The sequence below is a fragment of the Melanerpes formicivorus genome, unplaced genomic scaffold (genome assembly GCF_026170545.1).
Source record: "Melanerpes formicivorus ecotype bairdi unplaced genomic scaffold, bMelFor1.0.p_v2 SCAF_35, whole genome shotgun sequence".
Classification (NCBI taxonomy): Eukaryota; Metazoa; Chordata; class Aves; order Piciformes; family Picidae; genus Melanerpes; species Melanerpes formicivorus.
The window spans coordinates 4,734,885-4,757,643 of record NW_027142387.1 but is presented as its reverse complement, the minus strand read 5'-3'; the positions used below and the strand labels follow the sequence as shown (position 1 = coordinate 4,757,643).

The window sequence follows — 22,759 nt, the reverse complement described above, 5'->3', positions numbered from 1 at the left end:
TCACCAGTAGCCTCTAATTCACCCCCGCTGCACTCAGCATTGTTGTGGGGATTTTTCTCTTCCTTTTCCTCCACCGAATCGCAGCATTCAGACTCGGGCAGAGCTGTGGCCATGGTGATCCTGAAACTCTACCTGAGGCTGGCTTCCTGCTGCTCTGGAGCTTGCTTTCTGATTTCTGGCTTGAAAATCCAAGTGAAGGAATTTGTTGGAGGGAGGTCACTTGCTGTGGTTCATGAGGTCAGATACGCCCTGCAGCTGGGAGATCTGGAAGGCTCTGCTCTCCCAAGCATGCTGCAAAAAGCAGTGCAGCGGCTGGGACATGTGGTTTGGGTCATAGTCCTTTGCCTCCCTCCCTTCTCTCCTTTTGCCTCCCTCCCTTCTCTCCTTTTGCCTCCCTCCCTTCTCTCCTTTTGCCTCCCTCCCTTCTCTCCTTTTGCCTCCCTCCCTCCTCTCCTTTTTGCCTCCCTCCCTCCTCTCCTTTTACCTCCCTCCCTTCACTCCTTTTGCCTCCCGCCCTCCTCTCCTTTTTGCCTCCCGCCCTCCTCTCCTTTTTGCCTCCCGCCCTCCTCTCCTTTTTGCCTCCCGCCCTCCTCTCCTTTTTGCCTCCCGCCCTCCTCTCCTTTTTGCCTCCCGCCCTCCTCTCCTTTTTGCCTCCCGCCCTCCTCTCCTTTTTGCCTCCCGCCCTCCTCTCCTTTTTGCCTCCCGCCCTCCTCTCCTTTTTGCCTCCCGCCCTCCTCTCCTTTTTGCCTCCCTCCCAGCTGAAGCACTTTCCCTCACTGCATTCGAGGAGCAGCTCAGAGAAGATGCTGTATGTCAGGGAGAGCTTCCCCAGGGTCCCCTTGTTTTTCTCTCCATCAGCAGGCTGGGACTTTCTGCCAGAGAGCCCAGCAGTTCCCATGCTAGCTTCTGGCATTCCTTTGGATTTTGGTGGCTGTTAGTCTGCTTTTCTTTGGAAGCCAGCCACACACACATTCCCCTGCTCCCCCAAGGGACTGCTTTGTCCAGCCTCTTCTGTGTCTTTTGGAGTTAGTTGTCCTCTTACTGCTGGTCAGAAAACGTTTCTGGGTTCTTTTCAGCTGTTTGGTTTCTTCTTAGTCATTATTTTGTTTCTTTTTAGTAGTTTTTGTTTGTGTCTTTCTCTTGAGTTGGAATTTTTGTTTGTGTGTTGGATTTTTGGTTGTTTTCCCTTTGTTTTGTTTCTTTTCAGTCTTTTTTTTTTTGTTTTGTTTCATTTTAGTAATTTAATTTTCTCTGGTGTGGTGACAGAACCTGCACCACAGCCCCAGTACAGTGCCAGCAGCTGTGGTGAATTCAGGCACAGATGAAATCTCCTCTTGTCTTTGTTTAACCTGGTTTGTGCCTGCTTTCATTCCTGGCAGGGCTCAGGGTAGCTCTCTGTGTTCACCGTTGCTCTTCCTTCTCTTCCTTTTGTTCTCCAGATGGTTTTATTTCCTTGTCTCTGGGATGCAGGGATGCTGCTGAAGTCCCTGCCAATTGTTGAGGCAGCAGCTGGAGGCAGGAGAGCACACCTGCAGTGGCAGCCCAGGTCCTGAGTGCAGAAAGCATGGGGAGAAGGGAGCTGGTGGGGCTGATGGTGTTGGCAGACCCTGGCAGAGGTGATAGATGGTGTGGCTTGGTGGCTTTCAGTTATTAATTGGTCTTCTAAACAGCCAGACTTGGAAATCACAGACTGGGTTGGGTTGGAAGGGACCTTAGAGGTCATCCAGTTCAAACCCTCTGCCATGGGCAGGGACACCTCCCATTAGCCCAGCTTGCTCAAGGCCTCTTCCAACCTGGCCTTGAACACCTCCTGTCCTGGAGCCACCACAGCTTCTCTGGGCAGCCTGTCCCAGTGCCTCACCGCCCTCCTGGGCAAGAATTGCTTCCTTATGACTTATCTCAACCCAGCTTCTTCCAGTCTGAAGATGTCACCCCTCGTCCTGTCACTCCAGGCCTTTGCCACAAGTCCCTCTCCAGCTCTCCTGGAGGCCCCCTTCAAAAGGCTGTGTCTGGAAATGCTCTGCAAGCTCCTGCTGCAGTTTTGCAATACAAGTGCTCAGAAAGGTTCTGTGTTCATCTCCTATGTGCAGAGAATGATTCCCGGTGCAGTTGTCCAATCCATGATGACATGCCTTGGCTTCTTTGGGTGTTGGAATTCTGTCATGACTGCAGGTTTGCTCATTTTGGAGGGGAATAAAAGTCCCTAAAACGGAAAGAGAGGAAGAAAAAGCTGTGATTTCTCTTGGCTCCTCCTGCACAGAGGGACCTAGACAGACACAGGATGTTTGTTACAGGCACTGCTGCTGCCCTTGGAGAGGCACAGAATTCCAGAGCACAGCATCTGGAGCAGGGCTGGAGCTTTTTCCTGCAGTCAGTTGTGAGTGCTGTGGCTGAGGGGAATGTGCTGTGCCTGGCCATCATCAGGGCTTGACAGCAGCTCAGAGAAGGTGGTGGGCTGTGCCTAAACTGCTTGACCTTCAGAAGGTCTGCTGGAGCTGCTCAGGGCTGTCCACATTAGTAAGGAGACAGTGGGATTGTCTTTGGAAGTAAGTTTGGAGGAACTGCCTGAAAGGAGGCTGCAGCCAGGTGGGGGTTGGTCTCTTCTCCCTAGGTACGAAGGATAGAAGGAGAGGAAATGGCCTCACATTGCACCAGGGGAGGTTTAGGTTGGCGATGAGAAGAAACTTCTTGACTGAAAGGGTTCTCAAACCCTGGCACAGGGAGGTGGCTGAATCCCCATCCCTGGAGGTGTTTAAAGAGGCAGAGATGTGGTGCTGAGGGCCATGGTTTAGCCCCAGCCTTGGCAGAGTTTCACGTGGTGATCTTGAAGGGCTTTTCCAACCAAAACAATTCCATGTCTCTCTGATTCCAACTGAGCAGCTCTGAGTTAAAGTAAGCCTGTATATTTTTTACATCTCAAGAAGAGGTCTTCTCAGTGGTATGGAGAGACTGCTGAGCCATGCATTTCATGTTGACATTGAGACGACGAGTTCAAACTAGGAGCTCTAACCAAATGATGATAGTCAATAAAGTGCTGTTTCAAAGCAAAAAAGCACTGAAGTTGCTGCTATGGAAAAAGTTCTGGCACGTCTGGAAGTCTGGCAGGCTGTCAGGACTGCCTGCCTTCTGTTAGAAGGGCAAACAAGGGCAAATGTGGTTGTCTTGTCTTTTGTCAGAGGACAGACACGGGCTTGGAGATGTTCAGGGTGAAGATGTTCTGCACTGAGTCTGCTTCTTGGCTGCCTTCTGAGTGTCAGCCGTGGGTCTTAGGCAGAAGCTGGATGGAGTTTCTGTGAGTCACATCCTCTCTGTTTCACCACAGAACCACATAACCTGCACTCAAGGCCTGTCAAGAGTGGTTTGAGCCACTCCAGAGACATCAACATCCAGAGTGAATCTCATGCTGTCCACCACAGCCGTAGCTGCATACCAGAGAAGGAAGAAATGTTTTGCACTGGGGCTGTTGAGACGCTGGCCCGTGCTGCCCAGAGAGGTGAGAGCTGTCCCAAGGTCAGGTTGTCTGGGCCTCTGAGCAACCTGATGTAGCTGAAAGGGCCTCTGCCTCGTGCAGGGTGGTTGCACTGGATGGCTTTTAACAGTCCCTTCCAGGCCAAAGCAGCCTGATTTCTGTGATCAGGTATTTTCCTCCATGGTTGCACAGAGTTTACCCTTCAAGGTGTAACCTTCTCCCTATGACCTTGCCCTTGTGTGGCGCTGCCCCCTGAGTGCTCTTGCTGTGGAGCAGCCCTGCTTTGTCACAGCAGCACAGCAGACTGCTTTGGCTTGGAAGGGACCTCAAAGCTCCAGCCTGCATCCTACAAACTCCTCTCTGAAGCTCTATCCTGAGCACTAAACTTCTTCAGCAGGAGAGTTTGAAGGATTGAGCTCATTATCCTCCAAACTGGTACCCTTAGGCTCCTACTCGCTCAGATTCAGGGAGGCTTCAGAACTGGGCCCTAATTAGTTGTGCAGTAAACTACAATTCCTACCAATTTGTGTTTTTAAGAGAGGGGGCTAAATGATGCTGACTCTCACTGCACAGGCTGGGACAAGAAAAAGATGCATTCATAAACCACAGGTCTCTAATTAATGAATGACCCCCTGGAGAGGGCTTGCTCCCAAACTCAGCCATCTGCAAAATGCTAAGCGAAAAATGAATCCCAAATTGCATGAGAAAAGATCAGCTGTGGGTTGGTGACCTGTAGGGATGGAAACAGATCACTTCTTGGGTTTGGGCTTTGTGTCTAGTTAAGGACGAGACCAACAACAAAAGGTGAGGTGTGGGTGGGGTGTGCTTTGGCTTTGCTGAGCGATGAGCTCTGTGCTGTGCCGCTTGAAAATGGCACCAGGCTCCCACTGGAGTGAGGGTGAGCTCCACACCCATGGCATGCTCTGGGTTGACTTGGGAAAGGGCTTTCAGTACTGATTGGATTTGTATTGCTTAGGAAGGTCTAGGCAGGGCTTAAATCATATCTGTGATAACAATACTAAATCATGTTTATAATAATATTGGAGATAGAAGAGTGTAGAGGGGCAACCAAGCTGGGGAGGGTTTGGAGAACAGGGCTGCTGAGGAGCAGCTGAGGGACCTGGGGGAGTTTGGTGTGGAGAGGAAGAGCCTGAGGGGAAGCCTCATTGCTCTTTACAGGTCCCTGAGAGGAGGCTGGAACCAGGTGCGGGTTGGGCTCTTCTCCCTAGGAACAGGAGATAGAACAAGAGGACATGGCCTGAAATTGTGCCAGGGGAGGTTTAGGTTGGAGATGAGGAAAAAATTCTCTGCTTCAGGAGTGGTCAGGGATTGGCACAGGCTGCCCAGGGAGGTGGTGGAGTCCCCATCCCTGGAGCTGTTCCGGAAACTTGGGGCCGTGGCCATGGTGGTGTTGGGTAGGAGGCTGAATCCAATGATCTTAGAGGGCTTTCCCAACCTTTATGATTCTGTGATTTATTATTTCCCCCCCAAAAGATTTGGGAGAGTGAAGCCTGTCTGGGCAACAGAGCAGATGCTGGAGGAGGGGACAAATGGAAGCCATCTGGAGGTGACTCTCAGTGGAAGGGTTTGTGGACTCTGAGCAGAAACCATAGAGCTGACCTCTGGAGTGCCAGAGCCAGCATGGCAGGCTGAGGGGTCTCCTCCAGTGTTGGCATTCTGATGGTTTGGTTTATTGCTCATGGAAATCACAGTGACAGCCTTTTCTAGGGATGGCTTTGTGTAACAGGACAACTGCTGTCAGGGCTCCAGCCTAGCTTGTATTGGGTCATCTGCTGCAGCTCAAGAGTTCTCTGACTCAAAGCCTGCTGTGAAGGAAGAGAAGAAAAGAATTACTGTTGCTGCTCTGAGCTGTCTCTTAGAAGTCCACCTAGTCTCTAGGGCTGCTGGCAAATCCATTGTAGGATAGCCTGGAGCCAAGAGAGGAGAAGAAAGAGAAGGAAAACTGGAGCAGAGTGAAGGCATCTGGGTGTTTGCAAGGGAGGGGAAGCTGGCTTGGTGCTCACACAGGATGCAAAGTCTGGCTGCAGTCTCTGGGCTCTGACAAACTGCACAGCAATGCTAATGAAAAGCAAGTGGTGGGGGATCAAGCTGTCTGCTCTGTCTTCTGCATGGTTCCTGAGCTGCTGGCACTGCCTGGCAGCCTAACTCTTCTCCTGCAGCTTCTGGTGACATTTAGTTCCATTCCCATTCTACTCAGGACGCTCTCACCCTCCAATGTGGGATTCTCCTGTGCAGGGTTTCCAGATGAGGCCACAGGGACTTGTTGCTCCCATTTGTTTTTTCCCCATTTCCCATCTCTGGGGGCTATTTTCTTGGGCTTTGTATGACACCAGGGAGGAGCTGGGCATGAAGGCTGCTTTGCTGTGCAGCTGTAGTGAGCTTTGAGCTGGGAAATGAAATATTTTCTCTCCCTTTGAAGAACTGAGGTTTCAGATGCTGTTCTTGGTCTGTACCAGGACCAAAACCCTCCTCTAACTTAGTCCTTTAAAGATCCAGCCCACTGGGAAGAAGCTGGTGGTGTTTCATCGTGCAGGTCATGAAGCCCAGCTGAGTTTTGTGATCACAGAATCACACAATTGTTTCAGTTGGAGAAGACCTCTGATACTGAGCAGGAAAGGACTTGGTGGTGCTGGTGGAGGAGGAGCTTGACAAGAGCCAGTCGTGGGTACTTGCAGCCCAGCAGGCCAAGGGCAGCCTGGGCTGCATCCAAAGCAGTGTGGCCAGAGATGGAGAGAGGGGATCTTGCCCCTCTGCTCTGCTCTGGAGAGACCTCACCTGCAGTGCTGTGCCCTGATATGGAGACCCCCAACACAGGGAGGACATGGACCTGATGGAGAAGGGTCCAGAGGAGGCCATGAAAATGATCAGAGGGTTGGAGAGCCTCTTCTGTGGGGACAGGGTGAAAGAATTCAAAAAAGGCTTCAGAGAGACCTTAGAGCTGCATTTCAATATCTGAAGGGGACCTCCAGAAAGGCTGGGGAGGGGCTGTTTAGAAGGGCCTGTGGGGATAGGACAAGGGGCAGTGGTTTGAAACTGGAGCAGGGGAGATTTAGGTTGGACATGAGGAGGAAGTGCTGCACAGTGAGGGTGGGGAGACACTGGAACAGGCTGCCCAGAGAGGTGTTTGAAACCCTGTCCTTGGAGACCTTCAAAGTCAGACTTGAGGTGGCCCTGGGCAGCCTGCTGTAGTTGGAGGTGTCCCTGTTGCTGCAGAGGAGTCAGAACTAGATGATCTTTCAGATCCCTCCTAACCCCCCCTGCAGGACTCTGGGCTGTGTTGGCCCCCTTCTTCCCCTGGTGCTCGCTGTCTGGGTTTCAGACCCGTTGGTGCAAGAGACTTCAATTATCTCTCCTGCAGCTCTAATGGTAGCTGCAAGCTCCTGCCCACAATGGCTCGGAGGGCATTGTGAATAGCAAGTCACCTTTTGTACCATCCCTGCCTCACTTTGTGCCATCACTGCCATTTCCTCCTCTCTTTGTGTTGGCTTTCACGCTTCAGAGCTCTGCCTCTCTCGCAGCAGCTTCTCTTGCAGCGATTTTCTGATCAAGTGGGGTTATGATTGTTATTTTCAGTCCTTGGCGTGAGGGGCTTTTGTTTGCAGTGCTCTGGTCAGGGGTCTGGCAGCCCTGCCTTGCATTTCACCATCACTTCATAAGGGTATAATGAAGCAGCTCCTGTAGGAAGGTGGCATCCCAAAAGCTCCTCAGGAAGGAAAGAATCATGCAGGTCAGAAGGGACCCCAGGAGGTTGTTTTGTCTGCTCTCCCAAAGGTACAACATAAAAGTGGATTGGACCTTTCAGATTTCACTGGCACCTAGGAAGCTTGGCCCAGATGAGGCTTGGGGTTCCTTCCAAGCTGGCATTCAGGGATTCTGTGCCAAGAATAGAGGATATTTTTGATGCTTTTACAGACAAAACCCACCTGAAATCTCCACTCCTTGCAGCAGCTATGAAGTTTGACAGCAGTCACAGCTGTCAGGATTCCTTTCTTTGGTGACATTTGCTGGGTGCAGCTGACTCTCCTTGCTGGGAGAGGTCTGAAGAGAAGGTCTCAGGAGGCTGGAAGCATTGGGAAGCAGCATCCTAGCTCCCTCTCACTTGTGCTGCAAAGCCACATTGTGCAGGCCCTCTGTAGCTGTTTACAGAGCAGAGACAGCTGCCCCATTGATGCCTTGGGCATGGGGCTGTCTCATGGCTGTGCTCTGGGGCTGTTTTCCTGCTGGGTTCTCAGCTGCTGAATGGCTTCCATTCAAGAGAGAATAATGAGGGAACATGGAGTCTTGCACACACCCTTTGGTCTGCAGACTGTGGTAAAGGGGAGAAGGAACTGTCTCGTGTAGGAGCATCTGCCAGAGGCACAGAGGAATACAAGGAGGGGAATGGAAGGGAATGCACCCCTTCTTTCATCAGAGTGATTCTGGGGACAGCCACAGATGTCTGCAGATAGCCAGTGAAGGGTCAGGATCCTGTCCAGCTGGACTAGGGGATTAGTGATGGTTAGAGCAGCAGAGAGCAGCTCCAGAAGTCATTTGGAGAGATGGACTGGCTCCAGTTCAGTCAGCTGCAACAGGGGGAGGCAAAGGAATGGCAGTGGAACCTAGAGCTGATCCAGTCTGCTGAAGTACCATTTGTTTCTTCAAAGGAAGTCTTTCAGATGAAATGAAGTGGAATTTTATTGCCCCAAGGTAAAACAGGAAGAGGAGAGGAAGTCAGAAGTGGTTCTGTGAGTGCACATAAGGAAAAATGTGTTTGGAAATTATTAAATCCTTCAGAAATGTCACTTGGTCTTGGGCTGGGGATTTGATCTGAAGCTGTGAGTGTGACATGACAGCATCAGTGCTGCAGAGCTGGACACAATGCTCCTTCTGACCTAGTGTAGTGGGGTGCCCAAGCTGTGGGACCTGCCTCAGCAACCAGAGAGAGCTAGCCAGAGAAGCCTCCTGTTGAACACCAAACCCTCCTATTGCTGCTTCAGAAGAGTTTCCAGTCCCTGGGGCCACACCTGGAGTATTGGAGGGGCTGGAAGGGACCTCTGGAGATCACTGAGTCCAAGCCCCCTGCCAGAGCAGGGTCACCCAGAGAAGGTCACACAGGAACACATCCAAGTGGGTTTGGAAACTCTCCAGAGATGGAGACTCCACCACCTCTCTGGGCAGCCTGCTCCAGGGCTCCAGCACCCTTAAATCACAGAAGTTCCTCCTCATGTTCAGATGAACTTCTGTTGGTCCAGTCTGTGCCCCTTACCCCTTGTCCTGTCCCTGGGCACCACTGAACAAAGCCTGGTCCCATCCTCCTGCCACCCACCCTTGAAGTATTGATCATCATTGATGAGATCCCTCCTCAGGCTGCTCTTCTTCAGGCTAAACAGCCCCAGGACTCCCAGCCTGTCCCCATGACAGAGGTGCTCCAGGCCCCTCAGCAGCTTTCTATCCCTGTTCTGGAGAAGCCTCCATGGCTTTGGTCATCACTGTGCAAGGAAAATTCCCCCCAGGGATGGGCTTTCTCCTACAGGAACTGCAAATTACACACCCAAGGAGTGCCAGCTGCTATTGTTCCTATCTGCTCTTCCTCTGCCTCCCCTCTCCCTGCTCAATTAACACAAGGAGAGTCAAGCCCTGTCGAGCCTTTCTGTTAATTATGGGCTTTGTGCAACAAAGCTTCAGAAATGAGAGCAGAAGCTGGAGGGGGGAAGAGGGAAGAGCAGGACAGCCAGATGTGCAGAGAGAGAGGGGGAAATGAAAGGCATTGTGAAAGGGAGGATTTGTGTGGGGATGGAAGGGTGCAAAGACAGAAACAGAACAAGATTTGTTGAATCCTAGAATGGTTTGGGTTGGAAGGGACCTTCAGGGTCATCCAGTTCCAACCCCTGCCATGGGCAGGGACACCTCCCACCAGCCCAGCTTGCTCAAGGCCTCATCCATCCTGGCCTTGAACACCTCCAGGGAGAGAGCATGTACAATCTCCCTGGGCAACCTGTTCCAGTGTCTCCCCACCCTCACTATCAAGAATTTCTTCCTCATCTCCAGTCTCAATCTCCCCTCTTCCAGCTCAAAGCCATTGGCCCTTGTCCTGGCACTGCAAGAACTTGTCGAAAGTCTCTGCACCCTGGAGGTGTTTCCAAGAGGCACGGATGTGCTGAGGGCCATGGTTTAGCCCCAGGATTGGCAAAGTTAGAGGATGGTTGGGCTTGGGCTGAAAGATCAAACCAATTTTGTGGTTCTTTGGAGTGTGGAGCTGCAGGCTGTGTGCTTGGTCTTGGTCGTCCTGGGCCAGGCTTCAATCAGCTGCTGAGTTTGTGGAGCCTGGTGCCTGGTCTCTGTGGACACTGGCACTGAGAAGTGACCCTGAGTGTGTGTGGGCAGAAGCTGTGTCTGCTCTGAGGCTGTTGGAGTGCATTTGTTAATTTATTCATCCTGTGTCACATTAGAGCAGCTTTGGAGGTTCATCTTGGTCTCTTGGGAGAAATTCCCTCATAAAGAGAAATGAATAAATAATGGGAATTCATTGAATCATCTTCTCAGTTACAGAAAAGGAAAAAAAAAAGACAGACTTTGATAGGAGGAGAGGCAATGGCCTCAAGTTGTGCCAGGGGAGGGTTAAGTTGGTGATGAGGAAAAATTTCTTTGCTGCCAGAGTGCTCAGGCTTTGGCACAGGCTGCCCAGGGAGGTGGTGGAGACCCCATCCCTGGAGGTGTTCCCATTAAATGTGTGGCCATGGCACTTGGGGCCATGGTTTAGTGGCCATGGTGGTGTTGGGTTGCTGGTTGAACTGGATGATCTTGGGGGGCTTTTCCAACCCAAACTATTCCATGATTCTATGCAAATGCTTGGGGTGGTGATAAATCACTTTAAAGACAAGTGAGGGAAAAATGACTTTGTTGATGCCGTTATGTCAGCCTGCAAAGGATCATGATTTAAACTAGCTTTAACTGGAAACAAGCTTAGGAAGTTGAACTGGGCAGGGTGGGAAGGAATATTTCTCTGCATGAAGTTTGAAGTCAAAGCTGCTGACCCTCTCAGATGCTGAATCATCTTCTAGCAGTAACAGTTCTGCAGAGGTAAAAATTCCACCCAATGTTTTCTTAATGCAGTAATGAGTTTACTCAGGGACTGGGAGCTAGCTGGGAGCTGAGCATCAGGATGCTGTGCTCTCCTCTTCAGAGGATCTGCAAAAAGGAGCCTGGAGCCATGGCACGTACCCGTTCTCCAAGCAGACAGCAAATAGCAGTGAGAAACCTTGGTTTATAGCTGCAGACACCAAAGACAAAATGGAGTTTTAAATGTGTTTGCTTGGGTAGCACTTAAAATGGATCTATTTAGCCAAAAAAATTTACATCATAGAACCATAGAATGGTTTGGGTTGGAAAGGACCTGAAAGCTCATCCAGTTCCCACCCCCTGCCATGAGCAGGGACACCTCCCACCAGCCCAGCTTGCTCAGGGCTTCATCCAACCTGGCCTTGAACACCTGCAGGGAGGGGGCATCCACAACCTCCCTGGGCAACCTTTATTCTTGAAGACAATAAATGGTGTCACTAGTGGCCCGTAGAAACTCTGAGAGAGCTGCTGGGGTTAAATCTGAACTCTGCTGAAAATAAAGATGTGGTTGGGGCCCCACAGCTCCCCAGCTAATGTGTGTGAGAAAGGTCCCTGAGCTCACTTGTTAGAGCAGACAGTGAAGAATCCAGGGTCAGCTGCATTCATCCAGAGCCTCCATGGACTTACTGCAGAACGTTTTCCCTCTTATGACCTTTTCTGCTTCCTAGGTTACCCTGCCTGTTCTTTGTTTAAACACAAGAAACACTCCATAAATCATAGAGTGTTAGGGGTTGGAAGGGACCTCCAGAGGTCATCAGATCCAAGCCCCCCTGCCAGAGCAGGATCACCCAGGGCAGGCCACACGGGAACACATCCAGGTTGGCTTTGAAAGTCTCCAGAGGAGGAGACTGCACAAGCTCTCTGGGCAGTCTGTTCCAGGGCTCCAGCTCCCTCACACCAAAGAAGTTTATCCTCATGAATCAAAACAACTGAAAACCAACCTAAAACACCCCTGAGAACCGAGTCTGCTGCGCAGGTTATGGAGATTGGGCTGCTCAGCCAAGTGGTGACTGCTGCAGCTGGGAGGGATGTGACACCAAGCCTGGAATCATGTTCAGTCACTTTCCCATTTGCCTCCTCAAACCTCGTTAGACCTTGCAGAGCTGAGTCCTGTGTCAGTGCTGGGCCACTGGTGCTGTTTCTTGGGAGCTAACTGCAGCAGAAATCCATTTGGAGCTGGATTTGCTTGTGTGGTGTTCAGAGCTTTGTATATGTGGTTGCTACTTACCAATGCCCAGCTGAGTTACGGATACTGGAAACAAGCAGTGGGGATGTTCTGGTGAGGGCTCTGTGATGGGGACAGGTTGAGAGAATTGGGTCATCTTGGTCTGGAGAAGAGCAGCCTGAGGAGGGATCTCATCAATGCTGGTCAATACTTCAAGGGTGGGTGGCAGGAGGATGGGACCAGGCTTTGTTCAGTGGTGCCCAGGGACAGGACAAGGGGCAAGGGGCACAGACTGGAACATCAGAAGTTCATCTGAACAGGAGGAGGAACTTCTGTAATTTAAGGGTGCTGGAGCCCTGGAGCAGGCTGCCCAGAGAGGTGGTGGAGTCTCCATCTCTGGAGAGTTTCCAGAGCTACCTGGTCATGTTCCTGCGTGGCCTGCTCTAGGTGAGCCTGCCTTGGCAGGGGCTCAGTCTCCAGAGGCCCCTACCATTCTGTGATTGTGTGAGGATGTTGTGAGGAAGGGTGTTGTTCCTCTGAGGGCATACAGGAAAAAGCCTTTTGTGTTCCTGGTGTGGTTAATACAGTGGCTAGGAGTCGAGGCTGCAAATGGAAACTGGAATGAGTTGTTGTTATTGGGATTGTGGGGAGAGCTGGAGAGGGACTTTGGACAAAGGCCTGGAGTGATAGGACGAGGGATGGTGTTTTCACACTGGAAGAAGCTGCATTGAGATGAGCCATGATGAAGCAATTCTTGCCCAGGAGGGTGGTGAGACACTGGGACAGGTTGCCCAGAGAAGCTGTGGAGGCTCCAAGGCGGGAAGTGTTGAAGAGCAGCTTGGCTGGGGCCTTGAGCAGGCTGCCAAGTTTGAGATGAAGCAGCACTGACCTTGTGCCACCTGGGGTGTGGTGACCAAGCATTTCCATGATGGGATTACTTTGCCCCTGCAGATGAATGAATCACAGCACATTTCCCTCTGCAGTCTGTGCTGTAGCTGTGGTGCGATAGAATCCTGGAGCTTCTTGAGTGTTGCAAGTCTTCCATGGGCAGTGCTGCTTTGTCAGCAGTTGTAGATTGCATTGGGGCAGTGGTTTCAAACTGGAGCAGGTCAGATTTAGGTTGGATATTGGGAGGAAGTTCTGGACAGTGAGGGTGGTGAGACACTGGCTCAGGTTGCTCTGAGATGTGGTGGAAGCCCCAATCCTGGAGACATTCAAGATTAGACTTGATGTGGCCCTGGGCAGCCTGATCTAGACCTTTGAGGATTCCTTCCAACCCAATGTAATCTATGACTCTGTGGCTTATTAAGCATCATAATTTCTTTTTAAAAGGGCATTTAAGGAGCATATCTTCATGATAGAAGCACATCTCCAGAGGTAACAGTGAGGGAAATGGCTTGAAAGGAAGATGTGGATGGCAGGAGCAAGGATGGCATCCTTGTGGTGTTGTCACCATGTCTTAAACCTGATTTCAGCTCATGTAAAGCCAAGGCAAGAGTTTAACAGGCAAAGTTTAAAACCTTAAGGTTGTTCTGCTGAGTGAAAGGCCTTAAAGTGACATCAAAGGAAATGCTCTCATTGGAGTTTGCCAGCCTGAGGGCAGAGTACACTCTGTCTCCAGTTTTGCTAAGGGAATAGATCAGATTTGCCAGGACTCCCCCAGAGCACAGCTGCAGTCAAACACCTTTCCTCTTCTGCTGGCAGAGAGTGCCCCGATGCCTTTGGCAGGTTATTAAATACCTGAGCCTTCATTTCCCCCCTGAGGGAGCAGGAAAGGTTTGGCTGCCTCAGTGAGTGCTTTAGGTACCTTTCTTAACACATCTTGAGGATCTGCAGAGGTTGCAGGACTAGGAAGTGAAGGTAGCCTTGGAAACAGAAAGCGAACTCACACAAGTTAGTCCTTGTTGCTTTGCTCTAGAACACAAAGAGGCTTTGTCCTGGCCAATGTGTTTCTTGGATGGGTTCTGGTTTTTTTAGGCTTTTGATCAAAAACAATGAAGTGAAGCTCTGCTGAGACTGGAGTTTGGAACCTGCTTGTGAAGGAGCCCTTTTAGTTCTGCTGTGTGAAGTGAAGGGGCCTTCATGGGACTGGCTAAGGAAAAGTCTCTCTTTCTGCTGGAGAACAGCTGGCTTGGCTCTGCTCTGGAGATGCTCTGTATGGTAAGGCCATACAATCATCAGGATTAGAAAAGCCCTCCAAGATCATCAGATTCAATCAGCAACCTAACACCACCATGGCCACTTCACCATGTCCCAAAGTGCTATAGCCCCATGTTCCTGGAACACCTCTAGGGATGGGGACTCCACCACCTCCCTGGGCAGCCTGTGCCAATCCCTGACCATTCTTGTAGCAAAGAATTTTTTCCTCATCTCTACCCTATCCTCTGCCTCCCCTGGTGTAACTTGAGGTCATTTCCTCTCCTCCTGTCCCTAGTCTCTTCACCACATTTTGCAGTGCAGAGGCACAGGTCCCCATCCTACCTTTGCCCACCTTGGAGGGCTCTGGTTTCACTGTTTTCCTTTAAGCACAAGGGCTGCAGTCATCATTTTTTCATCTTACTGTGCTGTTTGGCCTCTTGCCAAGCTCACATTGTCATCTTGGGCTGCTAAGGAAGGCTTTGCAGGCTCTGGAGCATGCCAGGTGTGTAATAGTGGTTCAGGGAATGCTGCTGGCCCTTCAGATGGAAACAGTGGTGGGTAGAGTTGGGCTCATGGCATTCTGGGGTTGTTTGAGGGGGGCTGGGGTGGGTTTGTTGTTTATTTATTGTGCTCTCTGTGTATATGTGTTAATGGTTCTGTTATGGGTACCTCCTTCATCCATGCTTGGACTTTGCTAAAGCAGACCCATGTTGGTGGGTTTTAAACTTTGTCTAGGCCAGTGATGTCCCCCAAGGGTCAGGACTGGCTGCAGCCCCATTCAATCTACCCCTCAGTGATCTGTGTGAAGGGACAGAGTGGAGCCTCAGCCAGTTTGCTGATGGTGCCAAACTGGGAGCAGTGGCTGACACCCCCCAGGCTGTGCTGCCATCAGTGTGAGCTGGCCAGGCTGGAGAGCTGGCTGGGGACAAATCTAATGAGGTTCAACAAGGGCAAGGGTAGGGTCCTGCAGCTGGGGAAGAAGAACCCCATGGACCAGCACAGGCTGGGAGCTGAGATGCTGGAGAGCAGCTCTGGGGAAAAAGGACCTGGCAGTGCTGGTGGGCAACAGGGTGCCATAGGCCAGCAGTGAGCTCTTGGGGCCATGAAGGCCAATGGTCTCCAGGGGTGCATGAAAAAAGGTTCACCTTCCCCTCTACTCTGCCCTGGTGAGGCCTCATCTGGAATATTCTGTCCAGTTTGAGCTCCCTGGTTCAAGACAAAGAGGTTACCACGGGAGAGAGTCCTGTGCAGGGACACAAAGCTGCTGAGGGGCCTGGAGCATCTCTGTGAAGAGCAAAGGCTGAGGGTCCTGGGGCTGCTGAGCCTGGAGAAGAGCAGCCCCAGAGGGGATCTGATCAATGCTCAGCAAGAGCTGAAGGGTGGGGGGCAGGAGGATGGGGCTGGGCTCTGTGCCCAGTGACAGGACAAGGGGCAATGGGCACAACTGGAACCTGGGAGGTTTCACTGCAGCTTAAGGAGAAACTTGTTTGGTGTGAGGGTGCTGGAGGCCTGGAGCAGGCTGCCCAGTGAGGTTATGGAGTCTCTTCTCTGGAGACTTTCAAAACCTGCCTGGTTGTGTTCCTGTGCAACCTGCTGTGGGTGCCCCAGCAGCTGCCCCTTTCCCAGGTGCTTTCTATTTCTTGCCTAGGATGTGCTGGGGAAATAGATAAACTGCTCAGCATGCATTAGAGCTTGATCACCTTCTGGCCTGAAGTGCCCTCAATGAGCACTGCCAGGTGAATGCAGCCCTTTGGTCTGAATTACTGCCAGAACACAGGACAAGAGAAGCAGGCTGCAAGGTGCTGGTGACCCTGCCTCTAAAGGGCTTGATGGTTCAAGCCCCACACTTTGTATTCATCCAAAGAGCAGGTAGATGTTTGTGCAGTACCTGCAGTTCTGGTGTTTGTTGACTCAGCATGGCAGCAGGTTGAGCTTTGATGTGCTTTGTTGGTGTACATCACTCTGGGCCACTTCAGTTACTGAATAACAAAGGTTTGGGTGACTGCAGGGAAACTCTTGTCCGTTCGGTTGTGCAGCCTTGTAGACTAACAGAGTTGGAAGGAATGGAGGTGGTTTTCACAGCTGCTTCTCATGTCTGATCATGAGAACCATAGGTAATGGATCAGGTATGACCTGAGGGTTTCTGTCTGGTTTTGTCAGTAATTTCTTTAATCATGGAATGATTAAGGTTACCACAGCCCTTTTAGCTCATCCAGCCCACCCATTCTCTAACTCTGCCAAGGCTGGGGCTAAGCCATGGCCCTCAGCACATCTCTGCCTCTTAGAAACACCTCCAGGGATGGACATTCAGCCACCTCCCTGGGCAGCCTGTGCCAGGCTGTGAGAACCCTTTCAGTCAAGAAGTTTCTTCTCATGCCCAACCTAAACCTCCCCTGGTGCAGCTTGAGGCCATTTCCTCTCCTTCTGTCGCTTGTTCCCGGTGACTCAAGTGTCTAATGGAGGTATAGAGGCAGCTGGACAGTGCTGGTGAGATGAAGTCTTCCATTTGTCTGTTGGTCCTCCAGGTTCAGTGCAAGAGTTGTCAGCAGGTGGTTGCTCCACCATTCTCAGAACACAGATTCACCATCTCCATCGTGTGGCAAACACAGCAGATAGCAAAAGTCCCAAAGACTCAGAGGAACAGACCACAGTGAAGCAGAGCAGAACAGTCAGGGATTTTGCAAAGTGGGGACTGTAAATACAGACTCATGGAATGGTGGGGCTTGGAAGGAACCTCTGGAGATCATCCAGTCCAAGGCCCCTGCCACAGCAGAGTCACCCAGGATAGATCACACAGGAACCCATCCAGGTGGGGCTGGAAGGGACCTCTGGAGAGCATCCAGTCCAACTCTTCTGCTAAAGCAGGGCACCCACAGCAGTTTGCCCAGGATCACAATGGCCAGGTGGGAGTGGGAGCCCTCCAGAGAAGGAGACTCCCCAACCTCTCTGGGCAGTCTGCTCCAGGGCTCCAGCACCCTCACACCAAAGAAGTTTCTCCTCATGTCAAGATGGAACCTCCTGGATTCCAGTTTGTGTCCATTGCCCCTTGAACGTGCAGCTTATTCCTGCTTTTTCCCTGACTGTGCAGGTTGGTTTGGGCTGATATCTTTTTCTAACCACAATATCCTATATTTTGGTCCATAAATCTTCTAGTTAGAAAACCTGAGACATTTTTTCTTCTTTCCCCACTGCAATGTAGAAAGACATCAGGGGGAATAAAAAAACCCAAGCAAACAGCAAAGCCTTTCATGTGTGCACCTCAAAGGGAAAGCAGAGGGGAGCTGAAACCCAGCGCCTTCAAATCAGAGTTTCTGCCCATGACATCTTTGCACTTGAGGAAGAGCTGAAGCTGAGCTCACCTTTTTGTGTTCAGGTTTGATTCATTTACAGAAGGCTTTGTTCTTCCAGCTCCAGTGCTGTGGATGACTTTGAGCTGGAGTCCCTGGCTGGGCAGCTGGAGCGATGGCTGGCACTCACAAATGAAGGGTTTGCAGGGATTCTTCCCTGGGGGGTTTGCCAGCCAGAGGGATCTTGACAGGCCTGAGAAGAGGGCCAGTGCCAGCTGCATGAGGTTCAACAAGTCACAGTGCAAGGTCCTGCAGCTGGGTTGGGCCAGGAGATGTTTCCAAGAGGCAGAGATGTGGTGCTGAGGGCCATTGGCTTGGCACCAGCTATGGCAGAGTTAGAGAAGGTTGGGCTGGATGAGCTCAAAAGGCTTTGCCAACCAAAACAATTCTATGATGATCTCCTGGCAGGGGTCACTGGAGCTTCCTGGGGTGTTTCCCCTGCTCCTTCACTGCCCCTCCTCAGCAGGTAACAGTGGAACTCAGCTGGCCTGTGTTAGTTCTCTACTGAAGCTTTCACTTGTGCATGTTACTGATACCATCCCTAGTGCAGCCTTTCAGGGCTTCCCCAAGCCCAGAACGTTTCTGGGGAGCCAGGAGGCATCTGAAGCACAGACCAGCAGGGGCTGCTGCAGGAGCAGGAGATGGAGGAGCTTCACTGCCTCCCTTCTGGAGAAGCCCTCCCTGAGGGTTTGTTCCTTACTACCCTCTTTTCCCTCCTACTGCACCCAAGCCTGCTTGGGCTTAGCAGTGAGTTCCCAGCACGGAGCAGGTGGCTGTTGCTTACTGCCAGCTCCTCCTGTTTAGTGTGTCCATAAATCAATGGCTGTACTCATCCTTGCTAGGCTCATTCACTTCAGAGCTCACGTGTGGGTACATTTGAGCTGCTGTTTCCTATGTCTGGAGGAGTGGTGGGTGGCACCCCTAGCGCTGGTTTCCAGATGCCCCTAGATTGCTTCAGTGTCATTTGTCTCTGAAGAGCTGATTTCCCTCAGTTCTGGGGTGCAGTTGAATTGGGAATGATTGCTTGCATCCTTTTGGTGGAACGTTGAAGGCTTTTTCCCTTAACTGCCCTCCAGTGAGCAGCAGCTCTTTGGGCTGGGGCTGGCGTTGAGGCAGTTACAGATCGGTGCCTTCTCCAGAGGCTGCTGTAAGTCGCCCTGCCTAGCACATGCATGGTTACTTGGGCTGCAATGCTGCAGCAGAGCCTGGGTACTCTGCCTCCCTGGGAACTCCACAGGCAAGTCCATCCTGTGTTTTACCTAAAAACCCTTTTCAGAAAGAGCATGGTGTTGCTGATGCAATTGGGGCAGGGGAGCGTTGTGCCCTCGCTGCTCATCCGCACCTTTGGCGTTTGGCTCCGCCGGGCTTCCTGTCTGCAGGGATTTCTTTGTTTTCTGCTTTAGATTTCCCCCTTTCCTAGCTGTAGTACAGCCGTGCCATTCCAGCTTGCTAGTGCAGAAAAGATGTTGTGAATTCAGCTGCTGAATGAGCCTGGCCTGGCTGCAAACACCCAGCACTGCTGGAGAGATGGCCAAGAGTTGCAGGTGAATCCAACCTGATCTGGGGGCAACGGCAGAACGGTAAGATGGGGCTGCTTGCCATCTCTGCCTTAATTAGGGGCTGGTGTTTCCCCATGCAGCCTGAAGCTTGGTTATCACATGCTTCCAACTTGAGCAGGATCCATTCTGTGCATGTCAGGGTGGGTTTTCTGGGCAATACTGAGACTCCAGGCGGAGGGAGGAGGTGGGAAGCTGGGAACGCCGCCACATGAGACCTCTCGGCAGCCACCCTGGTGAGGCTCCCCGGCAGCGGTATGTAAATAGCAGGGAGAAGGTAGGGGAAAGGCTTCAAAACGATGCTTGTCTGGGTGTGCTTTGGTGTTTGTCTCTCCAGCAGCCTTGTTTATGATTGTTTTGGATTTCCTGCTGCATGAAGAGGGTCGTGTGGGCAATTTTTCCCGATGCACGCTCGGCTGAACGCCCTCTGGGACGAGTGAGTGAAGGACGTGATCAGCCACTTTCTCATCCCTGCTAACAAGTCTGGCTCTGAATACATGTCTTTATCAGCTGCAGATTTGCTTGCTGGTAGAAGACAGAATTAATCAGATCCTTTATCAAGCCATGCTGTGACCATAGGTGTGCAGAAGGGCTTTTTTTGCCTTGTTAGTCTCGGCGATTGTTCCCGTTTCTCTTGCATGCTTGCTTTATTTCATACGACCCAAAGCCAGGGAGTCGTTTTAAGTAGCCGTTCTTGGACAAGATGACCTTTGAGGGTCCCCTCCAACCCGGTGCAGTCTGTGAATTCTTGAATGCTTATGCAGGCATTTAGGCACTGACAGAGCTTTGGAGTGGAATATTTCAATGTATGAAAGCTTAGGAGCAGCAGCGTGTTCAGGGAGAGAGCAGAGGCAAAACCAGCAGCTGGCATGAGGCCAAGGCAGAATTGTGTGGAAGAATTAAGGATTATTTTGGGCAACTCAAAAGAACTGGAATTATTTGGTAACCAAAAAAAATAAAATATACCTATAAAAAAAAAAATTGTTTGGTGTGTCTCCCTCCCCTCCCCCCCCCCAAAATATTAGCATTATTTTTGGTGCTAGCTAGCTTGTTTCAGTTGTAGATCAAGCCATAGATTGAGCTCAGCAGAAAATCCAATGACAAGCACAGAAAGCTACTCACCCAAAAATACTATTTGGCCATATGTTTTAGCATGTAAAAGGAAGCGGAGTGTGGTAGGGAACAGAACAGAAATCTACTGGCCAAAGAAGTCAATAAATATTCCACCATATGTTTTAGTATTTAAAAGCAAGTGAGTGCGGTGGTGAGCAGAGCAGAAATCCACCGACCAGATAGGTAAATAAATAAATATATTTCACCACACCTTTCAGCGTGTAAAGGGAGCTGAGTGTGGCAGTAGTGGCTGAGTGCTGGGCTATGGGTTTTGCTGCTGTTATGAAAGGGTAAAAGCCAAGGGTTTTATTTCTGGAGCAGCGTTTTCATGCAGTGTGTGAATTTTACTCCCAAGAAGAGCTGAGTTGTGTCTCCGTGTGGGATCAAATAACTCTTTTGACAGGGATTCATGTTTGCTTTTTCTGTACTTGCCAATTAAGGGGTTTTTCTTCTGTCTCACTGAATATGATTAAAGAGGCAGAATTCAGCCCTGTCTCGATTATTTTCTGAAGATTTCATTATTCTTGTGCTGGAGCTCCTTAGCTCAAACCCCCACGTCTTGTGGCTGTGACAGTGTCTGTCACACCGCTGCCTGTGCGGACTCCAGCCTGCAGCGTGAGCGGAACGAGCTGCTGCACGCCCTGCACAAACTCAATGTGCCTGGCTCTGCCTCACAGGACACTTGATTGTTTTATTTTGCATGAAGAATACCCTTGAATGCTTCTATCACAGTAGTTACTGCAACTGCAGACATCTTTGCAGGGAAGTTTGCCTTTGCTTGTATGCAAAATGCGTGGCACCTGTTTAGCGAACCGCAACCCATCAGTGCATTTGCCCTGCTTTAAGGCACAGAAATAATTCAGCCACCTGTCTGTTGTGCAGGATGTGAAAGCCCAGACAGCCTTAGGCATGGGTTCATTTGTGGGTTTTCTTAGTGGTGTGTTTTTTTTAATGCACATACAGATGTGAAAGTTGTCGCTTCTGTCAGCTTCTTCCTCCAAGTGTTGGTTTTTGTTCCTCCCCAAATGTAAACCCATCAGGTCTGTTTGCTCTGAGCCTGCTGTCTCTGGAGTTCAACCATTTTTGGTTTTCTAAGCCTAGCAAATCAATAATGGTAAATAACTCCCTATGGTAACATTCAGTTAAAGACAGATCCCACATTAACAGGGGGGGAAATAACTTCAGATGTGGAAAAATGTCACCAAAAGTTAGGAATGCAGATGGGAATGTAAGAAATGTATAGTTTGGTAGAGTTAATAGATATTAACTGCAGTTATATTTAACTCTATATTCCCTACATATCCATATTTAACTTTATAGTTTGAGTGACATTTCACTCTAGGATTGTTAGTTATTTCCTGCCTTTTCCCCCATTTCCTGCCTTTTCCCCCATTTCCTGCCTTTTCCCCCATTTCCTGCCTTTTCCCCCATTTCTTGCCTATTTTCCCCATCTGCATTCCTAACTTTTGGCCACAGTGCTGAGTCCTCTGTAAAGGTTACAAGCTTGTCTGTGTGGGTCAGTTTTGTAGTGGGGCTGAGGTCCATCAAACAGGAGATAAGAGCTCACCTGAGGACTGCATGTTTGTCATGCTCTCCTTTGTGTCTTCTCCCTGATTCCAGACAGAAAAGACTTCCAAAAGGGAATAGAATAGAATAGGATAGAATAGAATAGAATAGACCAGGTTGGAAAAGACCTTTGAGATCATCAAGTCCAATCTATCACCCAACATCATCTAATCAACTAAACCATGGCACCAAGTGCCTCATCCAGTCCCCTCTTAACCACCTCCAGTGAAGGTGACTCCACCACCTCCCTGGGCAGCTGAGCAAGTTAAAACTCATCAATGTTAAACTTAAGTGCATAGAGGTTGGTCAGCTTTGAAGTTCTGTAGCAAAAGTGATCCCTGAAGCCAAACCCACAGAGTCTTATTGGTTTCCCCTCATGCTGTCAGCTCAGGTGGGCTGTTTGAAAAGTTGACCTCCAAGCAGTTATCTGTTTCAGGCAGGAAGCTTTTGTTTTTCCAAGTGACCCCACAGCCAGGAAAAGGGAGGGTCCCATTAGAAGGACCTCAGTACCAGGATACCCAGTGCATCCCAAGGGCTGGCTGGTGGGCACTGTGAGCATAAGTCACACCAGCTCTGCACATCTCCAGCGATTGGAGGGGAGACGCTTGCAGAGCCTTGCACGGTGCTGGCTCTGCTGAGCTTTGCCTTGTGCAGATTTCAGGGTGCTGGCCTGGCTTGCCCTGCCTGAGCAGGTACAAATGGCCTCAAGGTGCACCAGGGGAGGCTGGGACTGGATAGTAGGGAAAGAAATTTGACTTAAAGGGTTCTCAACACCAGGCACAGGCTGCATCCCCACCCCTGGAGTTGTTTCCAAGAGGCAGAGATGTGGTGCTGAGGGCCATGGGTTAGCCCCAGCCTTGGCAGAGTTAGACTGGATGAAGTGAAGGGGCTTTTCCAACCAAGCCATTCTATGATTCTACTGGCAGTTGGACTCAGTGATCTGGGGCTGGACTTGATCTTCAGAGGTCACTCCAACCCCTACCATTCTGTGATTATCAGCAGGAATTTTCTGGGAGAAGGGCTTGTGTGAATGCTTGGTCTGGGCCAGGTGAGCTTCAGGCTGTTGTATTTGGTGACTTCTCTCAAAATGTGACAGCGAATGTGTCCCTTAAAGCCCACAGGAGCAGGTGCAGACAGCTCTTGGGTGTATTACTTCCCTTTGAATTCCCAGCAAGGCAGAAATACTTAGTCACCATCTCTGGAGGCGTTCAAGAAATGTGTGGCCGTGGCACTTGGGCACATGGTTTAATGGCCATGCTGGTGTTGGGTGGAAGGTTGGACTCGA

General features: G+C 50.6%; 1 protein-coding gene across 6 annotated transcripts in view; it reads left to right on the top strand.

Moving 5' to 3' along the window:
- Window positions 1–22,759, top strand: part of CDK14 (cyclin dependent kinase 14) — a 116,371-nt gene that overhangs the window by 9,490 nt on the left and 84,122 nt on the right. The window contains exon 3 of one of the 6 annotated variants that reach the window (XM_068156909.1): window positions 13,731–13,913. The exons of 3 other annotated variants lie outside the window; for them this stretch is intronic. In XM_068156909.1, coding sequence (XP_068013010.1) covers window positions 13,836–13,913 — 78 coding nt within the window. In that variant the 5' untranslated portion in view covers window positions 13,731–13,835. Of the gene's footprint in view, window positions 1–13,730; window positions 13,914–18,724; window positions 18,820–18,988; window positions 19,051–22,759 lie in introns of those variants that run through there. 2 more of the 6 variants (XM_068156911.1, XM_068156910.1) reach the window with 2 other exon arrangements.